General features: G+C 40.9%; 1 protein-coding gene across 4 annotated transcripts in view; it reads right to left on the reverse strand.

Annotated features, from left to right (window-relative positions):
- Positions 1–17,748, reverse strand: part of SGPL1 (sphingosine-1-phosphate lyase 1) — a 60,870-nt gene that overhangs the window by 8,711 nt on the left and 34,411 nt on the right. For all 4 annotated transcript variants that reach the window (XM_053306049.1, XM_053306046.1, XM_053306050.1 and 1 more), the window contains exons 6-9: positions 15,513–15,641; positions 4,798–4,886; positions 1,443–1,548; positions 893–991 (exon numbers count right to left, since the gene is read on the reverse strand). In XM_053306049.1, coding sequence (XP_053162024.1) covers positions 893–991; positions 1,443–1,548; positions 4,798–4,886; positions 15,513–15,641 — 423 coding nt within the window. The remainder of the gene's footprint in view (positions 1–892; positions 992–1,442; positions 1,549–4,797; positions 4,887–15,512; positions 15,642–17,748) is intronic.

The following is a 17,748-nucleotide window of genomic DNA, read 5'->3' on the forward strand; positions in this document are numbered from 1 at the left end:
ACTGCACTCTCTCCTTTATTCCTCACGTCTTTTTCTCCGCACTCTCAGCAAAAGATCTAGTTCACATCCTAGCAATCTCTCACCTTGGCTACAAACTCCTCCTTACCGGTCTTCTATTGGCTCATCTTTTTAAAATTGATTTGTATTGTATTTTGTATTGTATTTTATCCCCCCCCCCTTTTGCTTTGTTATGATTTAATGTGTTGTGTTATTTCATGTTTTTATGTTATGTTGTGAGCCACCCAAAAAACAATTTGCTATGAGGCGGCTAACAAATAAAGTTTATTAAATTATCATCATCATCATCATCTTGGTCCCCTCATCTCTGTTCAGCACATCATTCACCTGTCACCCCTCATCTCTGTTGAGCACATCGTTCACCAAAATCATTCACCGGTCTCGTCATAGCAACCACGTCACATCCCTCCTTATACCTCTTCAGTGACTTCCTGTCTGCTCCCAGATCCATTACAAGCTCCTTGTACTTACCTTCAAAGCTCTTCCTTACCTTACAGCTCTCATACCCTATTACTCTTCTGTACTCCCATAACACTTGCATAATGCCACTTGGTTCAACTCCCTTCTCAAAACCCACCTTTTCTGTGAAACATTTGTCACAATACTGAAGTTCCTGTTCATATAGACTGGAGTATACGTAACTAAAACAGTACAAATTCTTCCCACATTTATCCGGCCTCCATTGCCTTTTCCTTCCCCTACTGTCTCCTTTGTATCAATATCTGGATTGTAAACTCCTGCGGCAGGGAACTGTCCTCTCTCTCTTTCTAAAGTGCCACACAGATAATGCTATATAACCATCGCCACCACTACCACAATCACATTTATGCTTCCTTTTCAATGGATTCAGTAAGACAGAGTGTTGTACTGTTACCTCTGCCACCTCCTCAATTGGGTCCATGATCCCATGAGGAAATCCAGGTGCTGAGCAGACCAACAATGCCGTATTCCTGGAAATGGCTCTCTTCATTGCCTGAAAAATTAATAATTCATTATTATTAAGAACATTTATATACTACTTCTCAACAAGAAAAGGTTTTCAAGGCAGTTTATAGTGCAAAAGGAATGAGAAAATGTTTCCCCATCATCAAAGGGCTCACAATCTAAAAAGAAACATAAGGTAGACCCCCAGCAACTGACACTGGAGGGTTAGGGTTGGACAGGGACAGTTGCTCTTCCTCTGCTAAATATAAGAGAATTTATATAAGAGAACTACTACCTTAAAAAGGTACTTCTTTGCCCAGTTAGCGAAGGTAATGATTAGGTAACTCAACCCATTTCATATACCAATCTCCAGAATTCCTGGGTGTTACACATTTTCATGTTCATTTCATTTTCTAGCACTTATTTCCATGTTCTCAGGATATTGTTCATTATTTTATCCAGTCCTAACTAATGACAAATGTTTGTATATAGCAGAATACCTTAACATCCACTTGCATATTCTTGGTTAATGGAATGTGCACAATCTTCAATCCAAAATAATTAGCAGCTTTATCAAATGCGGCATGAACACTTTGTGGAACTAAGCTGAAAAAAATAATGCAAAACTTTTAGAAAATATTTGTGGCTGCCTATAATTTAAGCCATTCTTGTTACCCTCCCTCTTAGTTCTTGGACAGAAAGAACCCAAACAAAACCCAAACTGGCATACATGAAGCCAGAAAAAGGGGAGGACCCAGAGGATCAGACCACTTTCATAACAGTTCATTTTGTTAGGGATGATTGAGCCAAAATAAGCGATACCTAGCCAGCTTCCTTTAATATCATAATAGCACAGAAAGAAATAACCAAGGCCCAATTTAAAGTAAAGGTAAAGTTGTGCCATAGTTGTGCTGTTGAGTCGGTGTTGACTCCTGGCAACCACAGAGCCATGTGGTTGTCTTTGGTGGAATACAGGAGGGGTTTACCACTGCCGTCTCCCACACAGTATAAGATGATGCATTTCAGCATCTTCCTATATTGCTGCTGCCCAATATAGGTGTTTTGCATAGTCTGGGAAACATACCAGTGGGGTTTCGAACCAGCAACCTCTTGCTCACTCGGCAAGTTAGGAGAACTACAAAACTCACTCCCGTGCCCAGCAAGGATTTGACCTGTCCCCAAACAATGCACCACTGCTCATTTTGCATGACTAGCAGCTTTGGAAATGCAGGACAGTTTCAGAAGAAAGCTTGTGATGTAGCATGAAGGAGCTGCTCTTCACAGACCAATTACAATATCTCAAAAGCCCTGCTGCCCATGCACACATCTATGGGTACCCCAGAGGAGCTTTATGAACTGTGCTTTTAAACCTATGGCACTCTGTCTGCATTGCTCTTTTTGCACAATATGGAGCATGACAATCATGCAGCAATGACTGAAAGAATACCATAACAATAATCAATTCTGAAGGGCAACTTCCCTAGAATCACCCCAAACAGACTTGGTAACAACCAGAGTTACTTCCCACCCCCCGCAAATCGGAGAAAACCTCTTGGCAATGAAAAAAACTGGGGACTGGGAGAGGTAATACAGCCCACCAAGTAGCGGGGAGCTTTACCCCCATTCCCCAGTTTTTCAGGAGACAAACCTTTAAAAAGCCCAAAACTGGCCTCCATTACATTAAACTTAGGCTTAATTTCAACATTGCAGGGGGAGCCAATCGTCTATGAAGGATTGGCTCCTGCCCCACCACACCTTTGATTTTTGCTCCAGCACTGTCTGAATTTTTCCTCTTTAATGTAATGGAGCCACAGTGCTCCTTTACATTAAATAAGGTGCAAGCAAACTAGCAACTCCTTCTCTGCTCACATTTTAATCTGATTTGGAGAATAATTTTGGAAGAGAGTTTGCCTTTCTTTGTAGGTAGATTTTAGTGAGCTTCTAAAATTCATTTCTGAGCCTGACTTGGGAGAGTTTCATCAGCATGCCTAGGAATCAACACAAACATCATTTCAAACTTGCTACTAATCTGTCCTGCTCAGAGTAGGAAATAAAAGTAATAAATAACATGCAACTTATGAGATACCCAATAGATGGCAGTGGCTGACATCTAAATCAAGACATCGACCCTAGAAGTTTTACTTTTCACTTTTTCGCTTAGGGTCTCTGAATAAATCTATGTTAAAATAACAGGAGGACCAGTATTCTTCTTAAAACATTTGACACAGAATGTTTCTCTCTCAGCACATGTCCTCTGACCAAACTGTAAAAAATGTATTTTTTCTTCATCAATGATGCACATACAATGCAGTGAAAAAAGGAGTGCTTTACTAGAAGCACCATGGTTGCTTAAGAATACGATAAAATGAGTTCAGCTTTGAGTCACTGACTGAAACTTTGTTACACATCCCAATTATCAGTAAAAATACATTTCAGACTTTTAGATATGATATTGGATCCAGACAACCAGACAACTAGTTCCATGTGCCAGGAAGGCTTTAGACCAGGGATTCTCAAACTTGGGTCCTCAGGTGTTATTGGACTTCAACTCCCATAATCCCCAGCCTCAGTGGCCTTTGGTTGGGGATTATGGGAGTTGAAGTCCAATAACACCTGAGGACCCAAGTTTGAGAATCACTGCTTTAGACACATGTTTATTAAGAGAGTAATCCTCCATGCTGTGGAATGAGGGGAAAATGCCTTTTCTGAAAGCTGCTTTGTAATCACTTTGTTCTCATGGAATGGGAAAGTGTCTTTGCACTGGTCAAGAAATGGTTAATAGAGTCTGCAAGTTGCCTTGCCAAATTGCGAGCTGTAAAGCCATAAATTTGCTGACAAGCTAGAGGGGGAAGAGCCCCCCCCCTCTCCTTGTATCTCTTGAAAAAGCAAAGGCCTGTAAAAATAACACTTCAAGGCCATCTGAGGAAGACAGTTTCGCTTATCAATAGGCAGTAGAAATGTTTCTTTGTACTAGGGAATGCTTGTCTAACTAGCAATGATTATAATATTTGTAATATGACGGACAATGATGTTAACCAATGAAACGATTGGTCCCTCGGGGCTGAATGTTTATGCCCAGCTATGTAGTTATGCCAAAGTATAAAAACTTGTGACCCAGGCAGCTGGACACATCTCTCAGGTTTTACCGTTAGGTACTGGGAGCGTCACCAGCGCTGGTTTTCAATAAACGGTGATTTTGCTTCCTTCAATCATCCTTGTTTGTTTTGGTTTGTGGTAACTGGGCCTCCCAGGTAACAATGCTACACAACAAACTTTTTTTTTTTTTTTTTAAATAAAAGGAGTTTCAAAAGCAGTTTGCAATATGGCATGAGGGACTTCCATTCAGAGGCAAAAATCCCACTGAAAACTTTGGAGCCCTTGGCCTTGTCTAAACATTTCCTTAGATCCCAGTCATGATTATTATCCAGGCCTTTACAAAGATATTGTTAAAGGATCCCCATTTGGTTTTTGATTGTGTTTCCTTCAGTGTTTGTCTTTGCTTGGCATTTCAATTTATCAATAAGTAACTGGATAGAAAATACGTACTTATTAAATTTAAATCCTGCCTCTCTCCCATGGAACTCAAAGCAGCCTATATAGGATTTCCAGGCAGTCTCCCAGCCAGACATGGCTCAGACACAGACCAGCTGAGTTTCAGCAAGATGGCTACGTTATGTGCCTTCAGACTGTGCCATGGGGCCAGATCTGAAGGAGCATGATGTAGTCACGTTTTTGAAGATAACTTGCCTCAAACTAGGGCTCTGTAAGACACCTTTTTTTGGTGGGGTGGAGAAAAGAGAAACACTGGAGTTTGTTTTGTTTGTTGTAATAAACAACAAAAAGGAAGCTACATACATTTCTGGGTACTTGATTCCTTTTTCATAAGCCATCTCCCTGTAGGCTTTACAGGCCATCAGAATGCTCTCAGTTCCACCAGAAGTTACCTATTAAGGAATTCACACACACACGTTAATGTTGACATATCAAACAAGAATGCAGTATTATGTGAACAGAATTACAATCCCTAGTTCTCAGAAACCTCTGTTCTGAGAAAGCAGTGGAATTGTCTAGGTCAGCAGTGCTGGAAAACTCTATGGATGGACTTGCACATATAGACACAGATTAACAGAGCCTTTGTCCCAGCAGGCCCAAGACAAATCTAAGCAAATGCTATCTTCTTTCCTAAGGCAGGTGTTAAAAAGAATTGTACTATAGATTTAGACTACTCATCCACCCATCAGATTACCCTCCCAAAAGGGGTGGGGTGTGGGGTGGCAGAACTAAAGCATTATATCATGCAACTATAACACTTTCTAAAACTTCCTAGCTTTCAGAACTTTCCATTCCACAGACAGCTCCCAGTTTTTGCAAAACTTTCTCTTAAAAGAGAAACTGAAAACCAAAATTGTGACAACATCATTTTCTAACCAGACAAGACCTGGCTGACTTGTGCTTTAGGAAGAAACTTGGCAGTGCAGGACAACAGAGAAATATGAAAGAAATTTGAGAAAAGAATGCATGAGCATGAGCAGCACACACTTTATTGAAACAGATGGGAAATTTGTTGAACGTTTGGGGGTTTTTTGGCTGAACTAATGCCATGGATCCAAGTCACTCCTTCCTTTATTCCAAACATTATAGCAATCTGACTTGGATACAAGATGCATAGTAGAAAAGTTTTATATTTTAATAATTTGACCACTCATCTTGAGATACAATTCAAAAAACAGCAGGAAAGTACATGAGCCTCTTGGCAAAAATAATATCCAATTTATGATATCTGGTTGAGCCACACTACTTGTCTCACTTTTTTGATGGTTGTGTCAGTTAGTCAGTGACAATATGGACATAATTTTAAGCAAAGTATTGCAGAATAGCCACATAAAAGATGCAGCTAAGATTCATACTAGCCCCTTTTCAAAGTATTGCACTCAACTTTAACCTATAATATTGGTTGGTTGCCTTCTAGGACAGATTATGGGACAATATGACTCACACTCATAGGACACTTCCTTCAACTTTTGGAGTAAGTTGGGCAGCAAGCCAATGCCAAGTGATTCAGCAGCAGCTGACAGACTGTTCAGACACTTCTGTCTACTCCCTACAACTATAATTCTATAGTAACAAAAGGCAATCTCAGCATGTGACAAACAAAAAACAGACGGTCACTGTTTGGGGACAGTGGTCTAAAGCTGCATATATTAAAAGCCAAAGAAACACATATTGTAAAATCTAAAGAACTGAATTGTTTTAAGGGAGGAAAGTATCCACTACAAGAAAAAGCAAGACCACAAAACTCTTCCATTGGTTTCTCTTCCATTTTCTTTGTAGCCTCCTTTGATTGTAAAGCTGTGAATAGGTTTTGGTTTTTTTTTTAATTCAGTCACTGTATAGTGCCTAATACTTGACATGTTTTTTTAATACTTTAGCTGCCACCTTATATCTGGTGGGTTTTAACTTTTTAACTTGTAATTCTAAATTCGGTTTTAACTGAGATTAGTTTTTAATTAAATTATATTAATTTTATATTGTTTTAATAGTGCATCTATTTTATTGATTGTGAGTTGCTCTGAGCAGTTGTATACTGGAGGAAGCAGGGTATGAATATTTAAAAAACCAAATAATGTTTATTGTTCATAAACTAGCTTTGTCATTTTAATATTATGTATATGGCTGCTATAGGTCTGGATAACCCACCAAAACATTAAATATGCGGGCTAACCTTAACTGGTTATCTCTGTCTAACTTGCAAATAAATGCTCATAAATGGATTTTTCACATTAAATGGATCTTTCACAAGTAATGTACACATTGCCATGCCCATCTGCCAGTCCTACTACATAAAATTCTTTTTACTTTTTGCACAACACAGTCTCTTAATTTTTTAAAGGCAGAATCTAAAACTAACCACATATGTATCCAATTTCTTTGTGATGAATCTCATCTGCAGTGGCATCCTGCAATAGCAACAGCAGCACATGAGATCCTTTCAAAGGTTTCTGTGGCCAAATGTTAGTCAGACCTACTTCCCCTACCCAAAAGAACTATCCTACAAGTAGAAAAATCTTCATAGGGTTGGAGCACCGCCATGGCAATCAAAGTGTCTTCATGGTAATTCAGAACACTAGAGGCAATGTCTGTTAGAATTATGGGCACCCTGGTTACACTGTAAAATCCAGTCTAATCCTATCTATATAGAGGAATACCATATGTAAAGATCCTGCTGATATAGAGGAGCTGGCATCTATTGGGGTATGTTTGTCATTGGAGAGAACTAATGGCTATAGATTCCTTGCAACAAGAACTGTTCTATAAATGGGGAGGGAGTCTTTCCCAGGCTGGGGATTCCAGGGACATGCAAAGCAGATGCTCTAACACTGTAGCCCCATAGAAAACAAGTTCAGCAGCAGGAAAGGGTCTCTCCCAGACCTTTGCCAGCTGTGTTGGTTTTCTATCTGCAGTGAGTTTTTATCATAGGGTAGAATTTAAACATGCAGCCCCCCACATGGAGAGTGAGCTACCACCTCAGCCAGTAGCAGAAAGAAAGCAAATAGACATAAGGTTTGGGCAGTATAAAAATATGTAAAATATAAATAGAAAATATGTTGTGGTAGTCAAATACAAGGCACATACATATATGCTACATATTTAATCTAGTTCAACAGTCATTCCGTTTCCCCAGAGAAGAAAAGGCTACAGATTTCTAATGGAGAACTCTTTCCTACTTCAACATACAATTCTCAGTATTTCCAGGGAGAAGCTGAGAGAGCTAAACTGGTAAAGCTTCAGGTATGAGCTCAACTTATTATGCCTCCGCTATCACCCTTATATTGCAAAATGTGTGCACTGCACATTATTGTGAGGAATTTGCATGAAATGGAGAATGGTATTCCAGTACCAGTTATTCCAGTTACTAGAAGAAAAGGAAAACCCAGTTACAACCAAAAACAATGAAGGCATAATGTTTCTTTGGTTGTGGTCATCACTGGATTCTCCTCTTGTAATAACTGTATTGGATCAACAATCTCCAGGACTTCATGCAAATTCCACATGATAATGTGCATTTTCATGAGGCTGCAACAGCTGATGCATAGTTGCATGAGAGATCCATTTATCTGCAGGTTAGACAGAAATTAATGAACATATTTAATATTTCAGTGGCATATCTAGACATATAGCTGTTCAGCACGCAATATAAAAATGACAAAGCCCATTTATGAATAATAGATATTATTCAATAGCACCTCAAGAACTAAGCACTGTGTAGTTTTATAATATAGGATATTACCCCAGCAGAACAGATATAATAACATCGTATAAATATGTAGATTATAAATGTGATATTACTAGAGGTAACATCATCATGCTCAAGATACGTCATCTGTATTTGTGGAACCCATGATTCTTCACCCAAACTCAGATTAAATCACTGCAATGTGACCTATACAGTAAAATACAGCAGGATTTATTGTATATCAGTTGGTGCATATATTTAAAATATGTTTTTCCTCTTTTTGTTATTGTCCCATCTTCTCATGTTTTGGTTATAACCAGAAGTTGGTTATTTCTAGGTAATTTCCCTTTCACACTTCACCTGCCTTCCCTGACATGAGCAGCAGCTGCCCTCCCCTCCACTGCACCATGCACCCACAAGAGTGGTGGTGCGCTGAATGGAGATGCTGGGAGCGAGAGGACCTCCCCCCTCCTGCAAGAGTGTGGCAGCTGCTCTCCTTAACTCAGCCATCGCACTCAGCACCGTTGCTCCTTCTCCCCAGCTCGCAGCCAGAAAGGGCAGCAGGCCGGGGGGAAAACTGTTTAACTCAGCGGCGATCGCCCAGATGATCACCAACTGAGGTTAAGCAGACCACAGATTAAACACCGGGTTAAAAACTCGGGCTTGGTGCGGGGGCAGCACCAGGATCATGCGTGATTCTGGCACTTCACACGCACAGCCAAGCCCAGGCCTGGGTTGGGCTGTGCATGTGAGTACTCTTAATAAGCCACTCCCAATCTTATGAGGTTTCCTCTGTAGCAAAGCATACTATTTGTTTTTAGCCATGAGAAGTCAGACAGCTGAAAACACAATGACAGGAAGTTATATTCAATTAAGCAGGATAATTATATTGGATGATTTCAATATTGTACGCATCTACAAAGGAAAGGTTAGGTTTATTTGCAAGGGAAGTGGATTTCCTATATACTCAACTCCACTTATTCTGCCCTGTTCTGTGAAAAGAAAACAACTTGACAGGGAAACCTTAATATCAACTGGGGGGGGGGAGTGAGTGAGAGGAGAGATGGTGTGTGTGTGTGTGTGTGTGTGTGTTCTGGTTCCACTAAAAATAAATCCAAGAATTTAAAGGTCAAGAGCAATTGGGGAAACAGGCAAAACTGAACACTATTCTTCCCCCCTCTGCATCCAAATTATTCTGAAATTTGCAGGGTTAAGTATGTGTAAAGCTGGGAAGACTGGGTGGCTCAAAGTGTGTTTGTGTGTGGAGGCGGCTTGAGCCCGATACGTTTTAGAGGCCATTATAAAGGCCTCCAAAACGTTTCAGCTCTGAGAGGAGGGGGGTTGGCGTTTCGGTGCTGGTGGGGTGTTACTTTAAGGGCGGAGGAGGGTGTACTCACCCCTCCCGCCTCATTTCCCCTGCCGGCGCTCGGTTATTTTCAAGCCCCTCGGGGCAGCAGCATTCCTCCTTGCCGCCTCGTTCCCCCCATCGGCCGGAAGCGGCCGGAAGTAGTGATCACAAGTGCATGGCAGACGGGTGCGCACACACGCTATCACTACTTCCAGCCACTTCCAGCCAATGAGGGTAACGGGGCGGCAGGGAGGAATGCTGCCGTCCCAAGGGGCTTGAAAATAACGGAGCGCCGGCAGGGGAAATGTGGCGGGAGGGGTGAGTACACCCTCCCCCGCCCTTAAAGTACCACTCCAACCAGCGCCAAATCACCTTCGCACACATCCCTAGTGTGGAGTAGTGAGTGAGTGAGAGAGAGAGAGAGAGATGTGGATATGTGGAGTGTTTTTGGGTTGTGGGGCTAAAGATGGTGGGCAATTACTTGCAAGAGAGGGAACAGAGTCACTACCAAGTTTATTATCATAGACCACTACAGTGGTAATATGTGATTCTCAGAACATATTATTATTATTATCAGTATTTATGGGCCAGTCACTTCTCTCTCAGCCTAACCTACTTCACAGGGTTGTTGTGAAAAAGAAACTCAAGTATGTAGTACACCACTCTGGGCTCCTTGGAGGAAGAGCAGTATATAAATGTAAAATAACAACAACAACAACAACAACACCTGTCTGACTGTGTAAACAAGAAATAATAATTAATAGCAATACCAGGGTATTGCAGAATAGAAGAAAAAGAAATAGAAAAAATCACAAAATACAAAGATCTACAAATTGAAATTGAAAGGCTGTGGCAGAAAAAGACCAAAATAATCCCAGTTGTCATTGGCACCCTAGGTGCAATTCCAAAAGACCTTGAAGAGCACCTCAACACCATAGGGGCCACAGAAATCACCATCAGCCAATTACAAAAAGCAGCTTTACTGGGAACAGCCTATATTCTGTGACGATATCTATAACAACAGCAACAACATTGACAATAAAATTCAGCCATCCCAGGTCCTTGGGAAGGACTCGATGTCTGGATCAAAGAAACCAGTCAATAACACCTGTCTGACTGTGTAAATAAATAAATAAATAAATAAATAAATAAATAAATAAATAAATAAATAAAATACATCTTTTCAACAAAAAACAGGTTCTTGAAGCAGTTTACACAGCAAAGGGTATGAGAAAATGAAAAAGGAAGGAAGGAAGGAAGGAAGGAAGGAAAGGTATGGTTACCACTCCCAGAAGAGCTATAGTCTAAAAAGATCCACAAAAAGATCCACAAAGGAGACCACCAGCCACAAGATGCTGTGCTGCAAGAGATGCTCTACTAGGTTGAATTGAGACAATAGCTCTTCCCCCCCACCCCGCTAAAGATAAGAGAGTCACAACTTTTAAAAGAGGCTTCTTGCCCAGTTATCAGAGCTTAGAATTTGGTTGGAAACTCATAACTTAACAGCATATCCATGCTACAAAGACAGAAAAATATGAGTCATTCATAGAATGAACTTCTGGTAAAATCAGAAAGCTGCCATTAACCATGATTCTCTATGGATACAAAGCTTTACCGCCTCACTAGGCTTTGCAATCTTATCAGAAACCCGGCCTTTGTGTGATTCTAGCCCTAGCATGTGGTGGAAACCTTAATACACTTTGGACAGGAAGTCAGAAGGGAAAAACAGTCCCATTTTAGATCTGAAGTTTAAATTTTTAGACTCAAAAGTCTCATTAAAGACTGTGGTTGACATCCTGACTAAATTACTCAGAAGTACTGCTCAGAGGTTACTCTAAAGGACTACTAGATTTCAATAGGATTAGGACTTCCACTAGTAAATTTAGTCAGGGTGTCAGCCTGTATTAGGATTGTACCTCTTTGCAAAGTTGCAAAGGGACAGGGCAGGGGAGGGAGAGGGAGCTGCCATGTTCCACAATGCGCAGCAAACACATTGATATACTCAATGCAGCAGATGTGGCAATATCAGACTGAAGTTTCCTGGAAATGTGATAATATTGTTCTGACTGTCAAGTGAGGAGATTACCTTTTCATGATTTTGTTTGTTTGTTTAACTAATACAGCTGGCTAATACTAAAAATATTAAATGTTTTCTCTACGGCACCAATAGTTAGAAGATACTTGTTCAAGGGCTTGTAATGATGAGCTAGCTAATGAGTCCCTTTGCTGCAGATTGCAAGATAACACAAACCTGCACAATTAGTTTCAGGACATTAATTAGATGATCTTGCATCTACCTCTTCTCTCATTCTTTGTGCCGACACCCTATTATGCACACTTATAATAATAACATTTGTGACACACCTTACCTACTTAAGTTGAGACTAGCAAGAAACAGCTTGGACTGGATTATAATCAATGAAGGAGATAGAAGCCTGAGATTTTACAGTTGGCTTGTTAACAGGCTCCAATAACATGCTGAGGTCATTCACACAATCAAAAACTGTTCTATCCAGGTTTGGGAGCAATTTGTGCTCCCAAGTTTCAACTGTGTGGTAGCAAAGTTAGAGGAAAACCTGGGTAGCTTTCCCTCCTACCTTGCTTCCACACAATCACATCTACCCAGTTTTTCCTCCTATCTTGCTTCTACACAACTGAAAATTGGGAGCACACACCGCTCCCAAACTCGAGTAGAACACAGTTTTTGATTGTGTGAATGATCTCACTGTTTGCTTTTGGTGGAACAGATGTTGGTTTAAAAGATTCATCTCCCAAGGGGCAGATATCATTTGAGTGTTACATAAACATGCTGTAAATTGAAACCATGTGGGCTTCAAACATCCCTGGAGCAATATGCGAGCAACCAGATACAATGGCAAGCAGGTTGGTTGCTCTAGGTTCCTGTAAAGGAGGATCCAAGCTCTGTGCATCAAAGCTCCTAAATTATATTGGCCTGCATGGATATTATGTCTCATGAATGCATCCTTGCTATGTCCAAGTACTGAGAACCACGGCCTTGAAGTCAACCAAGCAATTCCAAGATGTGAAACACAAATCAAACCATTCAGAAAGGAACACGCTAGCTCTGCTTCTAGGTATCAAAAGAAGAGGAGCAACAGGCTGGATTACTGCAATGCACTCTATGTGGGGCTGCCTTTGTACATAGGAATGCGCTTCCTGTTGAAATAAGAGCCTCCCCATCTCTGGAAACTTTTAAAAAGGCACTGAAGACGCATTTATTCACCCAGGCTTTTAATTAGATTTGTGGTTTAAATTTTTAATGCTGGCTTTAAATGATTTTAATATTAATGTTTAAATAATTTTAATTGTTTAATTGATTTTTTAGTTTCGATTTTCTTGTCTTAATTGATTTTAATTGCTTTTATTTGTTAACCACCCTGAGCCATTTTTGGAGGGGCGGTATATAAATCAAATAAATATAAATAAATCTTACTTTGTTTGCATGGTGTTAGTTCTATTGGGATCAAGAAACTATTCCAGCAACATTGTGCTATGTGTAGGGTCTACAAGCTTTTAGAATTATGTCATGAATGAGACAGTTTTACTCTGGAGGATAATTTTAAAAATATATGCAGGGGGAGACTGAAAAATATATCAAGAAAGAGATTTCTAAATCACATAATCAATATACTGATAAGAGATTAGAGACTGTTTGCCATTTGGCTAGTTCAAACAAGTGTGAGATATTCATGTCTTCCTGCCTACACTCTCTTGGAAAATATGACCCACTCTCCCCCAGTCTGCAAAGCTGGGGGTTCTAGATCCTGACCCAGATGCAATGCCTCTTGCTTTTAATGGACAAAGGAACAGCATGTATGAATCTTACTGACAGAGAACAGAGGACTGGATCATTGGGGTTAGAGTCTTTGTTCCCACATCTTGATGCCTTAAACTGCTTAAATACTGTATTTAGCACATTTCTATACTGCCCCATATAAAATCTCCAGGCAGTTTACAATTGAAGACACAACAATCAAAACATTAACGCAATTAAAACAATTTAAAATATAGATAAAAATTCTAAAACCTTAAACTTTAAATCTACAAATTAAAAGCCTGATTAAACAAGCATGTTTTCAGATGTTTCTGAAAAAATATCCAGAATTAAGCATCTGTTGCTAAGTTACAGGCAACATCTAAGCTCTTTTGCCTATCTGTTCCCCTTCTTCGCAACAACACACAAAGAATGCCAACATTAACACATGCATTGTTGAAATGCCCACAAAACCCCACATCCTAGCATATTTATTACATTGCATACAACTTCACCTAACACACACCGCAATTCTTTTGTATTCTTAGAGAACTCAGATGTTTTCTGCTGGGCATCTACAACTCTTGATGTTATATTTAGTCGGAAAACGCAAGGCTGAAATGAACTTTTAAAAATAAATTGCAAGAAAGGATTACAACCACTGTTCCCTCTAAGGTGTGTGTGCACAAACCTCCAGGCCCCCGCGCAGCAATTTCTGGCAGGCGCGCAATCTCTGCTGTGGCCGCCACTGCTGCCCAACTGCCTGGCACCCCGTTTCCCCCCCTCCCCGGCCGGGCCGCGGCCTCCTCCCTCCCCTCCGAGCCAGGCACAGCAGGCTTTGCCCCCTTTCCTTCCACACGGAGGAAAGCTGGAAACAGGCTGCAGGCAGCAGAGCCCATGTAGTCACTTGAGAGGAGGGGAGGTGGAAGGAGCTTGCAGCCCCCCATCCCGCCGCACTGCACAGCAGGCTTTCAGAGGTAAAAAGGGGGCACTCCCTCCTCCTCGCCCCCCGCTAAAGCCAGCTGCCACCACCGCACCCCATCCTGCCACTGGCAGCAACAATCTTTAGGGGGCAAGAGGGAGAACTTTCCCCTCATCCCCCTCCCCACAGCTACTGCCGCCACAGCTTTTTAAAAAATTAAAGCAAAAGAGGGGACTTTCTTCTCGCCCCCCTCACCGCAGCTGCCACCGCCACAGCTTTTAAAAAATTAAAGTAAGGGGGGCACTTTCCTCTCGCCCCGCTCCCTGCAGCTCCACATCCAATGTACAATGTGCTCCTCAGCTGCAAAGAACTCTATGCAAGGTTTTATATTATTTTACTGTTTTGTTGCTGCTGTTTGTTTTTATTGAATTGCTTTATTATGCTTTTATTCTAATGCTGAAATATGTAAATAACTTTGGATATTATATTTCAGTAGAAAAGAGATAAAATATCTGTATAGAACCCATTTTAAATAAGAAAAAGTTGTCCCATCATGCTAAATTAAACACTGAGTTTAATTAAAATTTGTCCCACCCCCTAAATTACACACAGACCCCGCCACCAGCAGCCCAGAGAGACTGGCAGAATGTCGAGGTGGGGGCCTCAGGGTGGGGGGGGAGGTTAAAAAAATTGGTGTGTGTGTGTGAGAGAGAGAGAGTTATGTGCGCACACTGCCTTGACACTGCAGCCCAGAACAAAACTCTTTCCGCTCACTGATGATAAAAATTAGAGGGAACACTGATTACAACAGTGTTTACAAGCAACTTCACTCAACATACTGTACAACAGTCCACTCTACAAAAGCTAATTAGTTCAGCAACGTACAACTTGAAGAGAGAACAATAATACTTTTGCACAACAGCAGATGCTACACCAAACACATTCTCTCTCTTGTTAGCAACTTTTAACTACCTGTGGTGCCTGGATGTGTAAATGAGTGTAGCCATAGAACCAGTCTGCCAGTTTAGCAAGCTTCACCTTTACCCACATAGCCAATAACAGACACCCCAGCACTCTGTGAACCCATTTGCTCAACCAGTCACTGTTGGCACATTCACATCCAGCTGATGAAAAACAAAGTGTACCCCATTTGCCTGGGAACAAGACAAGAAAGCAAAGCAATTGTCTGTAATGGATCTTTGATCATTTACCCAAATATACTTATTTCAGCTAAAGGAAAGATAAGCCAGCAAAATTACATTGGGAAAGCTCAGGGAATCATGTTACTTACTGCTCCACAAGAACTGGGTCCACCATGGAAGAGATTGCAAGTCATTCTCACCACCTCTGCTTCCATCTTCCTCAAACCTGGGAATATATCTGGATGAAGAGGATTGGTCCATGCAAAATCCTTATAAACCTTTAGTGGGGGGAAACAGCACATTAAAATTAGGCTTTTATGTCATAAGCAATGTTAGTTATTCCAAAATAAACCCTTAAAGTTGTAAGTATTGTCTGCACCGTCCATGTACTTTTTATGGGCAAGAGAGTTGACTCATTTGCCCTCCAACAAGGCAGGCTAAATTTAGTTCACTCGTAAAGTGTAAAGATATTCTGGAATTTTCTTTTACTGAGTTTTCCTAGAATGCTTTACTAATTCTCACGGATCCTACCATCCATACACTGAATGTTCTTACCATAGAGTGTGATTTCCTACACAGAACCTAGTTACTTTCTGCAACTGAAGAGGTACCCTTGACAGGGCTAAAACAGACCATTTTGGAGTCACATTCCTATAAAAGGACAGGGGTAGAGGTAGGTGTCCTTCTTGCAAAAAACATATATTTATCTCTGCTTCCTTCTCCCCTTTATCCTCTATAAGAAAAGGAAAATTGTTAACTAGATTAAGGGTTTGCTGACCTAAAGTTACTGCATGTGGCAATTAAACTTGTTGTACAACGCCCAGAGCCTTTGGATGGGGCGGTATAGAAATGTAATAAATAATTAATTAAAAAACAGCCCCTTAAATTATGAATCTAAAGTAACAGGGCACATCAAACATGTAAAACAAGTTCTAACCAACTCACAGTGCACAGATTCAGGGGAATGAGGTCAGGAAGAGAAGATTGTTCTCAAATCCAGTTGAAGTATGTTTGATGTGCTCTAGGACATGCTCCGACTTGTTTGTCCAGTTCACACCTATTTTTAAAATTTGCTTTTGACTTTTTATTCCCCACCCCCAACAATTTACACCTCTCACACACACACACACACACAAGGGAGTGAGTATGCATCGCATGCAAAATATGTAACAAAACCTCGGCAGCTCTTTTGAGTTAGTTAAGAAAGAGAGAAAGGGGCATTTTAGAGTGGAGAAGCTGCGATGATGTGCTTCTCATCCTTACCCGTACCCCACCTTTCACTTTTCTGTTTCAAATTGCCTGCTTTCCCACCACTATGCACAAACATGTTTTTCCCCTGCAGGGTTCTACATGAATGTTTACATTTGCAAGCATGCATTTATTATTATTATTTATTTATCATATTTTATACCGCCTGAACTCTAGAACTCTGTGGGAGGAAAGAAGATGTAGAGCAGAGAAGTAGCAAACACCCTCCTCCCCCTTGTCACATGGGATGTTGCCCATTCCCATAGCAGATTTACTCTTAAACAAAAGAAACCAGCCTATCAAGATTTTGTAATGTAACATTGCATATGTGTTGTTAGTCCCTGAACTTGAGTGTAATCACATTTTACACTAACATCATCTGCATCCCACCATTACAATAATCCCTTTCCACTTCCTTTTCCAGATTGCTCAGTGGTCCACATGCCAGCCCTAGATATTTTGTTATGCTAGATCAGGACTGGACAACTTTGGCCCTCCTGCAGATGTTGGACTACAATTCCCACAATCTCTGGCTATTTATTTATTGTTCAGTTTTTATACCACAATTCATAAAGCATCCCAAGGCAGTTTACTATACAATAAAATAACAAACATCACATTCAAAAACTTAAAATCAGTTAAACAGTAAAAACCATAACACCCCAAAACAACAACCATAAAAAAGACAACAGAAACAGGAGAGCTAAGAGACCTGGCAGCCCCTAAGGGGTAAAAGCCTGATCAAAGAAAAAGGTTGTTGGTTGTTGTTGTTTTTAAAAGCAGCCACAGATGTCAAAAAGCAGGCATTCACTGTTGAGCAGGGAGCAGGTGGTCCTTCACTGGCCACTGTGGCTGAGGATGATGGGAACATGGGTCCATCTACCACAGTATTGTCTACACAGACTAGCAGTGGCTTCTCCAAGGTTGCAGGCAGGAGTCTCTCTCAGCCCTATTGGGAAATACCTTAGAACCATCTACATGCAAGCATGCAGATGCTCTTCCCAGAGCAGCCCCATCCCCTAAGGGTAATATCTTGCAGTACTCACATGTAGGCTCCCATTCAAATGCAAACCAGGGGAGACCCTGCTCAGCAAAAGGGACAGCTCATGTTTGCTGCCATAAGACCAGCTCTCCTCC

This window comes from Hemicordylus capensis, chromosome 3 (assembly GCF_027244095.1).
Source record: "Hemicordylus capensis ecotype Gifberg chromosome 3, rHemCap1.1.pri, whole genome shotgun sequence".
Classification (NCBI taxonomy): domain Eukaryota; kingdom Metazoa; phylum Chordata; class Lepidosauria; order Squamata; family Cordylidae; genus Hemicordylus; species Hemicordylus capensis.